General features: G+C 41.2%; 1 protein-coding gene across 3 annotated transcripts in view; it reads left to right on the top strand.

The window, feature by feature from the left end:
- Positions 1 to 15120, top strand: part of SAMSN1 (SAM domain, SH3 domain and nuclear localization signals 1) — a 153134-nt gene that overhangs the window by 110568 nt on the left and 27446 nt on the right. For 2 of the 3 annotated variants that reach the window (XM_061629497.1, XM_061629494.1), the window contains 2 exons: positions 8400 to 8471; positions 9365 to 9514. In XM_061629497.1, coding sequence (XP_061485481.1) covers positions 8400 to 8471; positions 9365 to 9514 — 222 coding nt within the window. The remainder of the gene's footprint in view (positions 1 to 8399; positions 8472 to 9364; positions 9515 to 15120) is intronic. The other variant, XM_061629495.1, reaches the window with a different exon arrangement.

Below are 15120 nucleotides of genomic sequence, written 5' to 3' on the forward strand. Positions count from 1 at the left end.
TTTCAGTACCAGGTAAAGACTTATCTTTTTTCCCAGGCATTTGATAGACTCTGATGTTGTTTGCATTAGTGTGCTGTTAAAGCTTTCTGTGGCTATATTGAGGTGGCAGTTGTTTTGTTATTTTTTTTTATGATATATTTACTTTTGTTTTTAATGGTGTTGAAAGTTGCTTGGAGGCCTTCAGGCAACAAGCTGTTATTGTAGTTGTTGTTAACAATAACAACAATTATTATGATAATGATAATATCCTGAATAATCTCCTCAGTTGTGGAGCAGCTGTGAGAATGGGAATACTGAAAACAGTGAAAGAAATAATAGTGTGGAAACAGTGGATTACTGAAAGGTGATCCCATGAACATTGTTTTAAGACTGGATGCCAAACCATACGGCATATAAACACCAGCACAGAATCCCCATAAGATGAAATGGAGCTAGAAAGGATGAAGGAGCATGAAATAAAAATCAAAAAGCCTACCTCATGGTGTTCACCAGTGGTCTCAGTCATCAAGAAAAACAGGAAAACTTCTGTGTAGATCTTTAAGTGAAGCTGTAGTTAGTTAAAAATATGTACTTTCAACACTAGAGAACTGTGATAGGAGCCAAAGTATTTTCCAAATCAGATGCCTCAATCAGTTTTAGGTATATATCTGACAAAAGACAGAGATAAACTGGCACTGCATTTATTGCATCCTTTGAGAAATTCTGTTTCCAGTAGTTACCATTTGGAATCATGAGTGCTTAAAAAAAAAATTTCAAAGGAAAATGCCAGGACTCCTAATAAAAGGAGTCATTGTCCTCACATATGACATGCTAATATACAGCAATTCAATGGAAGACCTTTACAAAATGCTGGCCTTAGTCTGAAACAGATCTGTGCATTCAGGCTCAAGCTAAAGAAGAACAAATGCTTTCTAATTTACTTATTTATTTATTTAGACTATTTCTATACTGCTTAATATATAAAAGGATCTCTAAGTGGTGTACAGAAAAGTAAAGCAACTACAACAAGTATTATAAAAATGCACAATAAAACCATAATACAAATTATTAATAAATAAATACCAACACAAATTCCTTCACACTTCCCCATTCAGCATCTCCCAACGTCCTGGCTCCCACACAGGACTCCACCCATCCACCCTGGCTCTCACCCAGGGCCCAAACACACAAATCTCCCCAAACTCTCACAAAAAAGTGGGTTTCTAGGGGATCCCAAAAATGGCATTTAGGACCCACATTTTATAAGCCTGGGAACCATCTTGAATGCCAAGGTTAAAAAAAAAGAGTTCTTGGAATAAGTAAGCACACAGCATGGGCCAAAACCATGCCCAGAAAGGTATGTCACAAACCTACAAAGCCTAAGGCAAGCTAACATTACAGAACTAAGATGCTTTCACGGAATGGTTCATTATCTATGTCAATATTTGCAAGACATCTCCACAAAGACACAACTGTTAAACTCACTACCAAAATCCACCACAAACTGGTTTGGGGGACCATATCCAGAGGCCACCTTTACAAAAAGAAAAGGCATGATGTCCAGTTCCCCAATCTTACAGGTATACAATGCCAAAAAGCACACAATAGGTAGTGCTGAATGATGCAAGCCGCTATGGGATAGGTGGAATGCTACTACAGCTTCATGGTTCAGAATGGATGCATTCTGCTCCAGACCTTTAATGAAGAAAAAAAAACTATGCACAAAGAAAAAGGAGTGCCTTGTAAAACTTGGCATTGACTAAACCTTATAGTCTCTCTCCAACAAGAACAGTTGTCTTCTCTCTACCAAGAGATCTGGTGTACTGCAGTCAGAAAACAGGTATAAAATGAAAGCACATAGAAGGAAAATGTGGAAAAAGATGGAGGATAATTTGAGATGTGAACAGCTTACTAAAGTCTCCCAACAGTTATCCTAAGATATTAACCTAGTTCCAAAGGAGCACTTATGGTGATGAAACAGTTTATGGCCATATTAAAAAACAGATTTTGCACTGGAGACAAATAAAAGCCAATGATATAAAAGCAGGTGGATGAACTTCATTCCTGTTCAGAAGGCCAGCACAAGATCCCTGGGTACTTTATCCTTTGTTTCAGTGGTACATAAGGCCCTGTGCTGTCTTTCCTGCAATGAATATTTACCAAAGGTACAATCTAATCAGCACTGATCTCATACAACCCCCATTAATTTCAATTGAGCTTATAGAAAAGCAAAACTTGGCATAATAAGGTTGTCTTCCTTACAGAATGCTAATGAGCTAGATAATACTTTAGTTCGCATAACCTAACAAAGCACAAGATACAGCTTATGGCTGTCTTGGGTCTCACTATAAGCATTAGTGCTGTTAATTTTTCTCAATATTAGATGCTGATTATTACTACTGAGGAATGTGATGGAGGAATTAATTCTGGCTCTCAAAAATTCAGTGTACTACAGACCTCCCAGAAAGGAAAAATGAGACTTAGTGATGATTTAGACAGGGACTGAAAAATGCCACAAATAATAACAATGTCTGCACTTAAACCAGTAATGCATTTACACCTTCAGTCCTCTGTGCTGATAATCTCTTCTCAAAAGGATCTAGTGAAAATGAAGGAAGGGAAAGAAGAATATCCAAATAATAGTGATAAACACACTAATATGTATAGGGAACCTTCAGCCAAGGAGAAGAAAAACAATTCACCAGAAGAAAGAGGTAGCCAACATGGTGCCTTCCAGATGTTTCTTGACCACAACTGTACAGGCAAAACAGACGGGCCTTTGGAACTTATCAACCAGTTTTATTGATATGCTATTGATGTTTTTACTGATGTTATAATTGTAGCATTTGTTTTCATGTTGTACGCTGCTTTGTTATATTTTCTATGGTAGTATGATTTATAAATATTTATATTTATAAATAAATAATCCCTGACTAGAGGCTATGCTGGCTGGGGCTAATGTGAGGTGGAGTCCAGTGAAATCTGGAGAGCATCAGGTTGCCCCGAGCTATATAGTAAGCTTAGTGGCAGTGTCTTACATGTATCAGTTAGCTGTTGAAGCCCTGGCATCTCCAGTTAAAGGCGAATTCATATGTTGCCCATTCACTGTGGTTGCTATGTTCAACAGCGCATTTTGGAATGCGAGATACTTTTGAGTCAGCACCTAGAGATTGGTCCCTGCCAAAGCATTTATTAGAACTTCCTCCTCCACTGACAACTCCATGTGACTTACTAGAACAAGGAGGGAGGGCACCAGGGCTGCTTTTATAGGGACTGAATTGTACAAAATGTGGCAGAGTGAGCTATAAGGAACATCCTAGGAGGGACTGAGGATCCAATATTGGATCCATTTCCAGTCAGGGTGAACTCTAGATAACCTTATATTCAATTCATTATGGAATCTTGATCTCATCACTACCACTGTGGTGTAATGGATATACAGACATTTTTCTTCTTTTATAATACTAGAACCTGGAGACATCTGATGAAGCTGAAAAATAGGAGTTTCAGGGCAGATCTTTGCAGTGTGCTTAGTTTTAAACTATGGATGCCACCAACTAAAATGGCTTTAAGAAAGGATTGGATAGATTAGTGGAGGATAAGGATATCAATGGCTACTACTCATGATGGCTGTATACTATCTTCAGGATCAGCAGCTAAATACTAGTAGCTGAGGAACTTGAGTGGGAGAAGTGCACTGCCATCATCCTCTGCTTGTGGGCTTCCCATCTGGTTCACCACTGCAAGAAACAGGGTATGATAACACTTTGATCTGATCCACCTTCTTATGTAGGATCCAGTAGTAAATTACATCACACCAGTAAAAGTTTAGCTGAGTCACACAAAATGGACTAATTGTATGAATTGAACCTTAGATAAAGAAGAGGAATTCAATAAAGTATAAAGAGACTTTTGATATTGCCCTATCATCAAATGACTGCTTCTATTCAGAGAGACAAATTCATGAACCCAATGAACTGGCCAAGAAATAAGCCTATTCACTACCTCTTGCATTCTTCTAGTCCCAATGAATCATCCAATCAGAAAGATTTCAGGGCTCAAGGAGAATGTTTTGGCCCTCTGAGTTGTTGCTCCTTCTTAATGAGTGCAAACAATCCCTCCCCTTCCTGGAACACATTTTATGTTCAGGGAGGTTAATTTGCTTAATGTAGCCATTCTGCCAAAAAAAACAATCATTTAATTTTATGGGATTCTAAATACCAGTGTCAAAATCAATGGCCCATTCTCTTCCAAGAGACTTGCATTTGCTTTAAAAGCTTTTGTAAAACTGGAAAAAAAAGGTTTGGGCATTACACCAGTGGCTTTACCAAGCAGATCCTCATTGAAGCTAATGTGGTGGCTGACACACGCTAGCAGAAGGAAGTAAGAGTCATATTTCCGCACACCCACCCTGTGGGCCCGCAGCTCCTCTGTGTTTTTCTATACTGTTGTCATGGGGTTGAATGTATTTTAAAAGGTGGCAGCTGTATTGATTACTTAATGGGGAGAAAAAATGAAGTTAGGACTGAGAATTGCTGAAGTAGCCCTGCTTAATGCTCTCCTGTGCAACAAGGCCATTATCTAGAATGGTAGAAACCATCCTGCAGCACTTATTAATGTTTAATAAGTGCAGAGCAACACTAAGGTATATGACAAAATAGCCCAAGGCCTCTGTTCAGATAGGATAGAAGATGAGCCTCCGAAGGAATAACTGATTTCCCTCAGCTCTGGCTGTTTATGAGAATAGCAACGATAAGCATTATTTCCCCTCTGCTCCTCCGTGTCTCACTATCACATCAGCACTTCAATAAACAGGGATTCATAGGAGGCATCCTGAATGCTGCAGAAAGGCACCGGATGTTAAATTTGTATCATGGCACAAGCCTGCTCCTCAATTAAGCAACATTGTGGAGAATTGCAGCCGTCCTCCATTTATCCACAGTGCTGTTGGGCATGTTCAGCAGGAATGAAAAGTCAGCAAAAGGTGTTAATCCTGCTTGATAGGCCCATAATCCTTGGGGCTAAGGGTGTTGTATCACACTATCAAGCTGTCTCTTGTCACTTGTCAGGATATTGTTCATCGAGTTAATATAAAAAAAATCTTTAAATAAAACGTTAGCTATATAGATTTAGCAGATTTATTCTGCAGCCATTAGCAATATGTATTACAGAGAGATTTATCTATCTGTCTGTCTGTCTAAAACTCTCTGTTAGATTGATTCAAGTAAGGGTGTTTCATAAATGTTAGCTGGGGCTGGCTAACCCTTTTCATCCTAAGGGCCACACTGACACTTGGCAAACCCTCTGGGGGGCTGCATGACAGCAGTGGGTGTGGCCATCCCATGCGTGACACTCTCACTCTCACATGCACACATATATAGGACCATAAGTGGCTCCCCAGGTGGAGCAGAGCCACTACACTAGCTTCCCAGCAAGTAGGTCATTGTTGCTTACTACTGGAGGGGCAGGGAGGTGGTTGTTATGTGCCTTCAAGTCAATCATGACTTATGGTGACCCCATGAATCAGCAGGGGCGTCACTACCAGGGTGCGGAGGGTGCGGCCTGCACCCGGGTGTCACCATGAGGGGGGTGACACCAGAGCCGCCCCGCCCCACGCCGTTGCCCGGCAAGGCTGCTCCAACTCCTCCTCGGAGGCGGGCGGGCGGGCGAGACCTCCTTCTCCGGCTGGGTGCCCCTCCGGTGCGCACCCTCCCAGGGGCATGGATGGGGTAGCTGGCGTCGAGTGCGTGCGTGCATGTGTGCACGCACGCAAGCCCAGCCACCTCGTCCATGCCCCTGGGAGGGCGCGCACCAGAGGTCTGCACCCCCCTGCACTCCCACTAGTGACACCGCTGTGAATCAGCGACCTCCAATAGCATCTGTTATAAACCACCCTGTTCAGATCTTGTAAATTCAGGTCTGTGGCTTCCTTTATGGAATCAATCCATCTCTTGTTTGGCCTTCCTCTTTTTCTACTCCCTTCTCTTTTCCCCAGCATGATTGTCTTTTCTAGTGAATCATGTCTTCTCATTATGTGTCCAAAGTATGATAACCTCAGTTTCATTATTTTAGCTTCTAGTGATAGTTCTGGTTTAATTTGTTCTAACACCCAATTATTTCTCTTTTTTGCAGTCCATGCAGAGCTTGGAAAAGTTACTTTTTTAAACTACAACTCCCATCAGCCCCAGCCAGCATGGCCACTGGATTGGGCTGATGGGAGTTGTAGTTCAAAAAAATAACTTTTCCAAGCTCTGAGTCCATGGTATGTGCAAAGCTCTCCTCCAACACCACATTTCAAATGAGCTGGTGTTTTTTTAATCCGCTTTTTTCACTGTCCAACTTTCACATCCATACATAGAGATTGGGAATAGCATGGTCTGAATGATCCCGACTTTAGTGTTCAGTGATACATCTTTGCATTTGAGGACCGTTTCTAGTTCTCTCATAGCTGCCCTCCCCAGTCTTAGCCTTCTTCTGATTTCTTGACTATTGTCTCCAGTTTGGTTAATGACTGTACCAAGGTATCGATAATCCTTGACAAGTTAATGTCCTCGTTGTCAACTTTAAAGGTACATAAATCCTCTGCTGTCATTACTTTAGTCTTCTTGACGTTCAGCTGTGGTCCTGCTTTTGTGCTTTCCTCTTTAACTTTCATCAGCATTTGTTTCAAATCATTACTGGTTTCTGCTAGTAGTATGGTATCGTATGCATATCTCAAATTATTGATATTTCTCCCTGCAATTTTCACACCTCCTTCATCTTGGTCCAATCCCGCTTTCCATATGAGGTTAGGGTGGTGCAAATGCACTGGAAGAGCCAACCCAGCACTCCTGCAGATGTGTTTGCACCATGCCAATCTCCCTACCACCTTGCTCCTCTTCTCCCAGTAAGCAATAGGGACCCACCTGTTAGGAAGCTGGCATAGTGGCTCCACCCCACCCACTGAGCCACAAACACATGACAGATACAGGACACACACACAGGATAAGCTGGGGATTTGTGCACACACACTACATTTGCATGCACATCACAACAGATTTACTTCTCCAGCCTACAATTTGGCACTGTTCTTGCAGTGGTCGGTCCTTCCCCCCTTCACCTTTCTGTTTTAACATGTTGCACCACCCTTCTCCCTGTCATTTCTGGGCCCCCAAACAAAACAGCCAACTCTTTTTTCATTTTCTTTGTGAACAGAAAAGAATGCTCATATCTCCTCAGATGTTTCCTTAGTTCTCAGCAAAAACATCAGAGCTTATCAGAAACAGGAAGAAGCAATCCTAAGCAAGTTCACTCTGAAGTCAGTCCCAATGAACTCAATTGAATTTTTTTTTGCTAGTAAGATTGCAGCTTAGATAAGGAATTGTTGCTAACCTTCCTGAACCTTGGGGATTGGTGGGGGCTGTAAAATCAAATAAACAAAGTAGGATTGCAGCTATCAAGATTGATCTTCTTGTGATTGTGAAATAGTTGTCCAAATGATAATTTTATGCGATCTGTAAATTGTCTATTACTCTTTATATTTAGTTTCAAAAAAATGTAAACGTAATTAGACCTAACACAGGTAATAAATTCGTGATTTGTGAGCAGGATCATAATAAGATGAGACACTTTCCAGTGTGAACATTCTCCAGGGAAGCTACTTTGTAAAATATGCAGTTGATATCAATTGCATGAACATTCTTAGAATCACCACTTCTGACCTTTAATGCACACTTGCCACCTTGCACAACAGTCAGCAAAGCAAGCATTTTAGTGATGACACCCTTTCAGAACCAACCATAAAACACTTGCAGAACCAACAAGGAAGATATGAAAATATAGCAAATAAACTTTTTATAAAATGGATATAAAATATGCTATGTTGGGTTGTTACAAAAGCAATGGAGCTACAAAGTTGGATCCAGACTTAGTCATGCTTAGAGTAGACTGACTGATCTCAGTAGGACTTAAATGATGCAAGATTAATTTAAGTCCCATTGATTTAAATTGATCTACTCTAAACTTGACACTTAATCCTGATACAAACCATTGTTCTTATCTTGTCTGCCATTGCTGTGATCACACTTAATTCAAGAATGCTTCATAGTACATTAGGAGTGTTTGGCAAACATGTTCATAGCAGAGAACAAAATTGTGTGGCTTAGTTCAACTGGAGCTACCCCTCTTCTTGTGGCACCCTATGGTCTGGACTGAGTGCTTTGAACTGTGTGAGATTAATGGATGGATCCATCCTTTTGAAATGGATTCTGGATAAAGTGGCAACAACTGATAACTTACAATTCTGTAAAGTTTTGATCGCTTCATCTATAACATAATTAATGGTAATCTCTGAACACATGACAAATATTAATGCATGTCATGCGCCAACATTCTTCTAGTGTATCTATAACTATATATATATATATATATTCTTTTTATAGCGAGCAAGTAGCTTTGGAAACTTTGACCATTGCAGACATCACTCAGTAGCAAAGCCAGATGATTCATCTGAGGTTTGTATATTTCATAATGTAGTTCTTTTATATAATGACCCCTTAACGTTTGTGTAAGTAATACTAAGCACATTGTGCAGTGGACTGTGCTGCAGTTGAGTGAGCAACTGACTGTTAAACTGAGTAAAATTTGTATCTTCAAACTTAATATTTTAATGGTACTGTTCACAGAACCTTGGTGGGGGTACGTGGACTTTCTCAACAGCAAACTGCTATAGGTGGGGAGTTGTAAGTGTCATGGTCTCCTGTTGTTCAGTGCCTGAGACATTACTGGTGATGAATGATACACCCACCTTCCATACTTTTGGAAGTTTCCTGTGGCAAGTCCAAACACAACTGGACAGGGATCAACAAATCTTGGCTTGCATTGTTGCCAGTCAAAACATTTTATCATCATGACCTTATCCCCGTTCAACTTGGGTTTCCTGACATTATGCTGAGTTTAAGACCTTGGTCAGCTGTGGGGTGTGAGTGAGAGCCCCTGCCCTCCTCCACAGTTGAAGAGAGGAATAGAAGCTTATCCTCATTACATTAAGCCTCAAGACACTCAGAAAGTGCCTAGAAGTCTCCAGATCTCTGAAGTTCAGTGTAGTATCAGGGAAAGTCCTTGCATTTCCCTCATGTGCCTGAAGTCAGCCTGGCACCATAGGAAGTCCTCACACTTTGCAAGGCACAGAAGGGCTAGGGCTCTCCTTGATTTTGTGCTGTTTCCAGAGCTAATGAGTGCATTTGTGGATCCTTGCCAACTCTTGCATGATCTATCTGCCATGAAGAAACTGTAATTTGGGGCAGAAAACAATAGCTGGCCATGTGGATCATGACTGCTGTAATTAAACCACCCCCAAAGTTTCTATGCATCTTTTAACAAGCCTTTTCTTTTTTAAAAATAATAGATATGTGAACCAGATGTTGTAAGTGATGGTGGAGAATTGGGACAAAACAAATCACCAAATAATGGAGGAAGTATTGGAAAGAAGATGCGGGCCATTTCCATGACCATGAAGAAAAAGATGGGCAAAAAGTACATCAAGGCACTTTCAGAGGTAAACATATAACTAAAATCTTTAGATCTTCTATGATTGCTTGTGGTTTTACTTCTGGTTTTTGAGCTCTGCTCTCTAGTGTTGCTTCATATTCAACTGTATATGTCACTATGTTTGGGCAACATCATAAACATTACAGTGGTGTTGCAAACTAATTGTACAGCCCCAAGAGTGGCTATATACTATAGTCAGCATGGATTTTTTGCATTCCACCATGTTAAATTGAAAATACCTCCCATGCCATTCTGATGCTTCCCATAAGGTCATTTCAAAATAAAACCTTACAAAACTTACAGTCCTGAACTCAGAAACGCTTCCTTAACAACCCTCTAAATTTTCATGGCAATACACAAAACAGTCAGAGAGAATCGAGAGTTCAAAGTCTAAAAAGAGAGAGAAAAAACCCCAGACCCCTTTTGGACTTTTTTCTGTCAGAGTTCTCATAATCTATTGAAGTTAATTAAAAATCAATCATGTTCACAGAGTACCTGTAATTCTATTGCCCTGTACTCTGACCTTCATCTTCTGCAGTTTAAAAGTGCCTGGCTGATTTTTAATTAATTTAAGAAATTTTGGCTTGCACTCAATGATAATGTCGGGCATGCTCAGTAAGAACCAACTGTCAGTGTTCTAAAAGCTAGACTCACAGCTGCTGGGCTTGCCTAATCAGGGGGCCACACCATACTTTGATTTCACATGAGACACCAGAGAATCCTAGGAAGCAAAGTTTATGAAAGGTGCTGAGAGGAGACTCCAGTGGCCAGAGTGGTTTAACAGTCAGCTGCTCTGATTGAAGCTCTGTGAGTGGAACAGGGCCTCTCCTAGCAACTCTCAGCACCCTTCACTAACTACACTTCCCAGGATTCTTTGGAAGAAGCCATGACTGCCTAAAGTGAAACAGTCTGGTGTGGATGTGGCCAGGGACAGCTTTGGTTTAAATTTGGGTGGGAGGCTACATGTGCCTGCTGTAGAAGAAAAAGGTGGGGGAAACCCTGAAAAAGAATGATACTGTTCACAATGTTTTCCTTTTGGAAAGGAAAGGGGCATCCCCTTTGCCCAGTGCCTGCCCACCCACCCAATCCCTTCCCCTCCACTTCCTGCTCTTGTCCTCCTCACCACCCCTCCCCCAGGTCAATTTCACCTATCCTAAGCATGATTGCACAAGAGTAAATCCCACTGAACTCAAAAAGCATACAAATGGTCAAAACTTCCCTCCCCTCCTCCTTCCTCCTATCCCCTCCCTCTTGCCCCTTCCCTCTCCCTTCCTGCACCCCTCCCTTCCCCTCCCCATCCCCTTCCAATCCCCTCCTCCCTCCTCCTCCCCCTCCCCTCCACCCTCCTCCTTCCCCTCCCCTGCCTTCCGCCCTCCCCCTTCTCCTCCCCCATGGTCAGTTTTACCTATCCTAGGACTACGACCTGGGAGACCAGGTTTCAAATCCCCACACAGCCATGAAGCTCACTGGGTGACCTTGGGCCAGTCACTGCCTCTCAGCCTCAGAGGAATGGTAAATTACCTCTGAATACCACTTACCATGAAACCCCTATTCATAGGGTCGCCATAAGTCGGAATCGACTTGAAGGCAGTCCATTTCATTTTCAAGCATGATTGCACGGGAGTAAATCCCATTGAACTCAATAAGTATGCAAATGATCAAACCCTCTGCTCCTCCTCCCTCCCGTCACCTCCATTTTGCCCCTTCTATCCCCCTTCTATCCCCCTTCCTTCACCCCTCCCCCCTTCCAATCCCCTCCTTCCCCCTCCCACTCCTTCTGCTCCCGTCTTCCCCTTCTTCCTTTCCTCTCCTCTCCCCTCCCTCTCCTCTTCCCCCATGGTCAGTTTTACCTATCCTAGCCATGAATACACAGGAGTAAATCCCATTGAACTCAATAAGCATGCAAATGATTAGACCTGCCTTTCCCCTCCTTCCCCTCATCTCCCTTCCTCCTCCCTGCTTCCTCTCCTCCACTCTTCCTTCTTCCTCCTCCCCTGCCTCCTCCCTCCCCCTCCATGGTCAGTTTTACCTATCCTAAGCATGATTGCATGGGAGTAAATCCCACTGAACTCAGTAAACATGCAAATGATCAAACCTCCCCTCCCCCTCCTGCCTGCTCCCCTCCCCCTCCTCCCCTCCCCATCCCCTGTGGTCAGTTTCACCTATCCTAAGCATGATTGCAGGGGAGTAAATCCCACTGAATTTAATAAGCTTGCAAATGATCAATCCATTCTCAGCAAACTTCTTACCTCCCGGATTAAAAAGCAGGGAAATTCACTAATAGACAAAAACCCTTGTGGTTTAATTATACTTGTTACCAAATTCTTCCAAGCTACACAGGAATTGGATTGGACTGTGAAAGACCAACCCAAAGGGTGTTTGCATTTTTACAATTTTGTAGGGCAGTACAATATCTCAGAGAGGAGGTCAGGTCTCCTGCTCCTCTGGTGCATTCACTATAGCTGCCCAATTTCCCTGCTTTTTAAAGTTAGATAGAAATAACTGTTGGCTATAGGTACATTCTTAAACTGCAAGGTTTTTTGTCTATTAGTGAATATGTACAATAGATCAACGTTTCCCAAAATTATTGAATTTAGACCTACCGTAGCTTACTCACACCAAACTCCCTAACTGCTTACCTGTATGTAACATGCAGAAATTTTTATGTGCAACTGATTATGCATCCTGTTGCTGCAAATGAAGACTTTTGGAATGTGAAAGGACATTTAAGTTTCTGGTTGCAATGCTGGACTCAGCACTGGAATCCACCTTATGTCTCGGATGATGTGATTCAAATCCTCTTTCTTATTCTTATTGGGGATGCTCAAATAGGGAGGTCCAATCTCACATTGATTTCAATAAATTAACTAAATTTTTGGTTGCAGACTTCTAATATATTAACTGATTTTTTTTATATACAGAGTGCCCATTAAACTCATTGTGGCTTACTTCTAAGTAGACATGCATAGTATTGCCTTGTGAGGACCAAACTAGAAGTTACACTGAGTTCCATGTTACTTTCTTCTGCTGTTTGGTACCGAGTTGATAATGTATGCTTCCCGCTTTGCTAATCCTTCACTAAATCCCTTTTACCAAAAAAGGCAAAGTTGTTGTCATTGTTATGTTTTTTTTAGATTAACTAGTGATTAAATCATAGGAAATGGCAAGTGTCAGAAATCTGTCCGGAAGAAGCCATATGCGCTTTGACCCTGAAACCCTTTCTCCTAATCCCAGATGTGACTGAGGATACTCAGGGCAGAACTACACATTATACACAAACATGTGTAACAAAACCCCAGTGGCTGCCTTTCTGGTGGAGGGTGGATGCAAGGGAATGTGCTTAACTCTTTCCTTGCCAGCTGCTTCTCCTCCTCTCCCCCGCAAAAAAAATCAGCACCTCACTGCTTTTTGCCACATGAAGCTTGTATTCGGAGGGCAAACTTGTCTGGAACTCTGCAGCAGGAGAGAAGCAGCTTGGGATGCTTTCTGTCTGGAGGAGAGAAGTGGTGGGCATCTCCACCCCTAACACTGTTCCACTCAAAAGACTCCCCTCACAGAGAGGCTATAAAAGCAGCCATCAGGCTTGTGTGACTCATGAGGCTGCAGTTTTGCCTTCAGTCGTGATAACAGTGGACATGGTGCATGCTTTGGGGGACTCTTGATTAATATTTCTTCACTTGTTCTGTTGTCCTTACCAATAGATGTTCAGGCTGAGGCTAAGTAAGCCCTTGTTCAAACTAAATGTTGATTAGATGGTGAGCATAAAGAATCAGGGAAATCTTTTGGCTTGAGGGAGTGACAGTGAAATAGTCCAATGATCTGTGTTGTGACTTTTTTTTAAAAAAAATCATTAACGACCTGAGAAAGGCTATGAAAAGTGAAGTGGCAGAATTTGATGAAAGTACTAAACTAGGCTGTGAAGAATTACAAAAGGATCTCAGAGACCCAGGAGAATGGGAAACTAAATAGCAGCTAAATGTTAATTAAACCAAAGAAATGCACCTTGGAAAAATAACCCAATTCTACTGATACATTGTTAGATATTGAATAAGCTATTACTGCCAAAGAAGGGAATTAGGGAGTCACTGTGCATACTTTTGGAAATGTCAACTCAGGCCACTGAAGTCTTGAAAAAGCAAACAATTTTCGTGATTATTATTCAAGGAACATAAAATAATATGTAATAATTTTCTCTATAAGTGAATGGTGCATTCACACTTCGAGTCCTATATGCAGTCTCTCTCTCTCTCTCTCTCTCTCTCTCTCTCTCTCTCTCTCTCTCTCTCTCTCTCTCTCTGTGTGTGTGTGTGTGTGTGTGTGAGTGAGTGAGTGAGTGATAGAATGTGAATATATTCAAAAGAAATTGTCAGTGCTATGGTACATTTTTATGTAAAGAAAGTCTAAAGAAATAAGATTTTTCAGTTTTAAGGGAAAAAATGATAAAGTACAGCACACCCTCTACATGTTTACTCAGAAATAAGCCCTGCTGTATAGGGTAGCAGAATGGGGTGGGTAGTGGAAAAAGCAACACCACTTCACAGTGCACATAGGTGATACCATTTCTGAATGTTCTTCCATGTGAAAACACTCTGAAAGTAGAAAATCAATTCATCAGGGAGAAGGATTCAATTTCTGACTCAGCCCACTATCTACTGTCTTGTTTTCTACTTGCAGGGAGGTTTGTTTTTTAAAAGACAGGAATATTCAGAAATGTAATCTTCTACCTGCAGCCTGAAGTGGTACAATCTTAGTATTGTATAACTTCATTCTGCTGCATGTGTTGCTAGAATCATCTGCAGTTTGGTAAAAAACCAGGAATTGATTTATAGGGGAACTATAGCAGCTCCAATGGAATTCTCATATAGCAGTTTTAAAATAAACAAACTACACATTTTTTTCATATAGTATATGGTTAATTTGTGGAATACAAAAATGCAAATGTGGTAAAATAACTGAATTCAAAAATAGACTAGATGTAAAAGAATATTACCGGTAGTCATACAATTCTTTTTGATGGTAGTTCACACATTCACTAGTGAGTCAACAAGTAATGTGATATTGAGTTATATACAGTTCAAGCATGTGTGAATTGGTCCCAAGCTAATGCTAATACATTCTGGAACATAAGAAGCCGCATAATGGGCACCATGGAAAAATGTACTTTGAACTTCACCCTCTATGTAGCTGCTTAAATCATGATGCTTTTGAACCTCTTATCTGGAATGTCTGACCACTTAATACCTTACAAAACCAAAAGAAGCTGCACTTTTGTCATCAAGCTAAAGCATCCCATCAAACCACCTTGGGATCCACCACCTACAGTGGATCAAAAAGTCTAATACCTTTTGTCCTGCTCACTGAGACCAATAATGTGAACTTGCTGTAATCTTCTAAGGCGCACGTTATCTCTCCATCATCATGCATTGCTAACTTCATATGATGCAACACAATGAAGAAGTTGCTTCCCCTGGTTCCCCTTTTCTTGTGAAGCTATTGTTGCTTAATTATTTAATTTACACAGTGACACATACCAAATGATCTAGCCAATCACTGTACTAGTATAAGCACTCTGGGTTTTTTAAAAAAGCAAATAAAAAGCAAAAGCAAAAAATA

The sequence above is a fragment of the Rhineura floridana genome, chromosome 5 (assembly GCF_030035675.1).
Source record: "Rhineura floridana isolate rRhiFlo1 chromosome 5, rRhiFlo1.hap2, whole genome shotgun sequence".
NCBI lineage: Eukaryota > Metazoa > Chordata > Lepidosauria > Squamata > Rhineuridae > Rhineura > Rhineura floridana.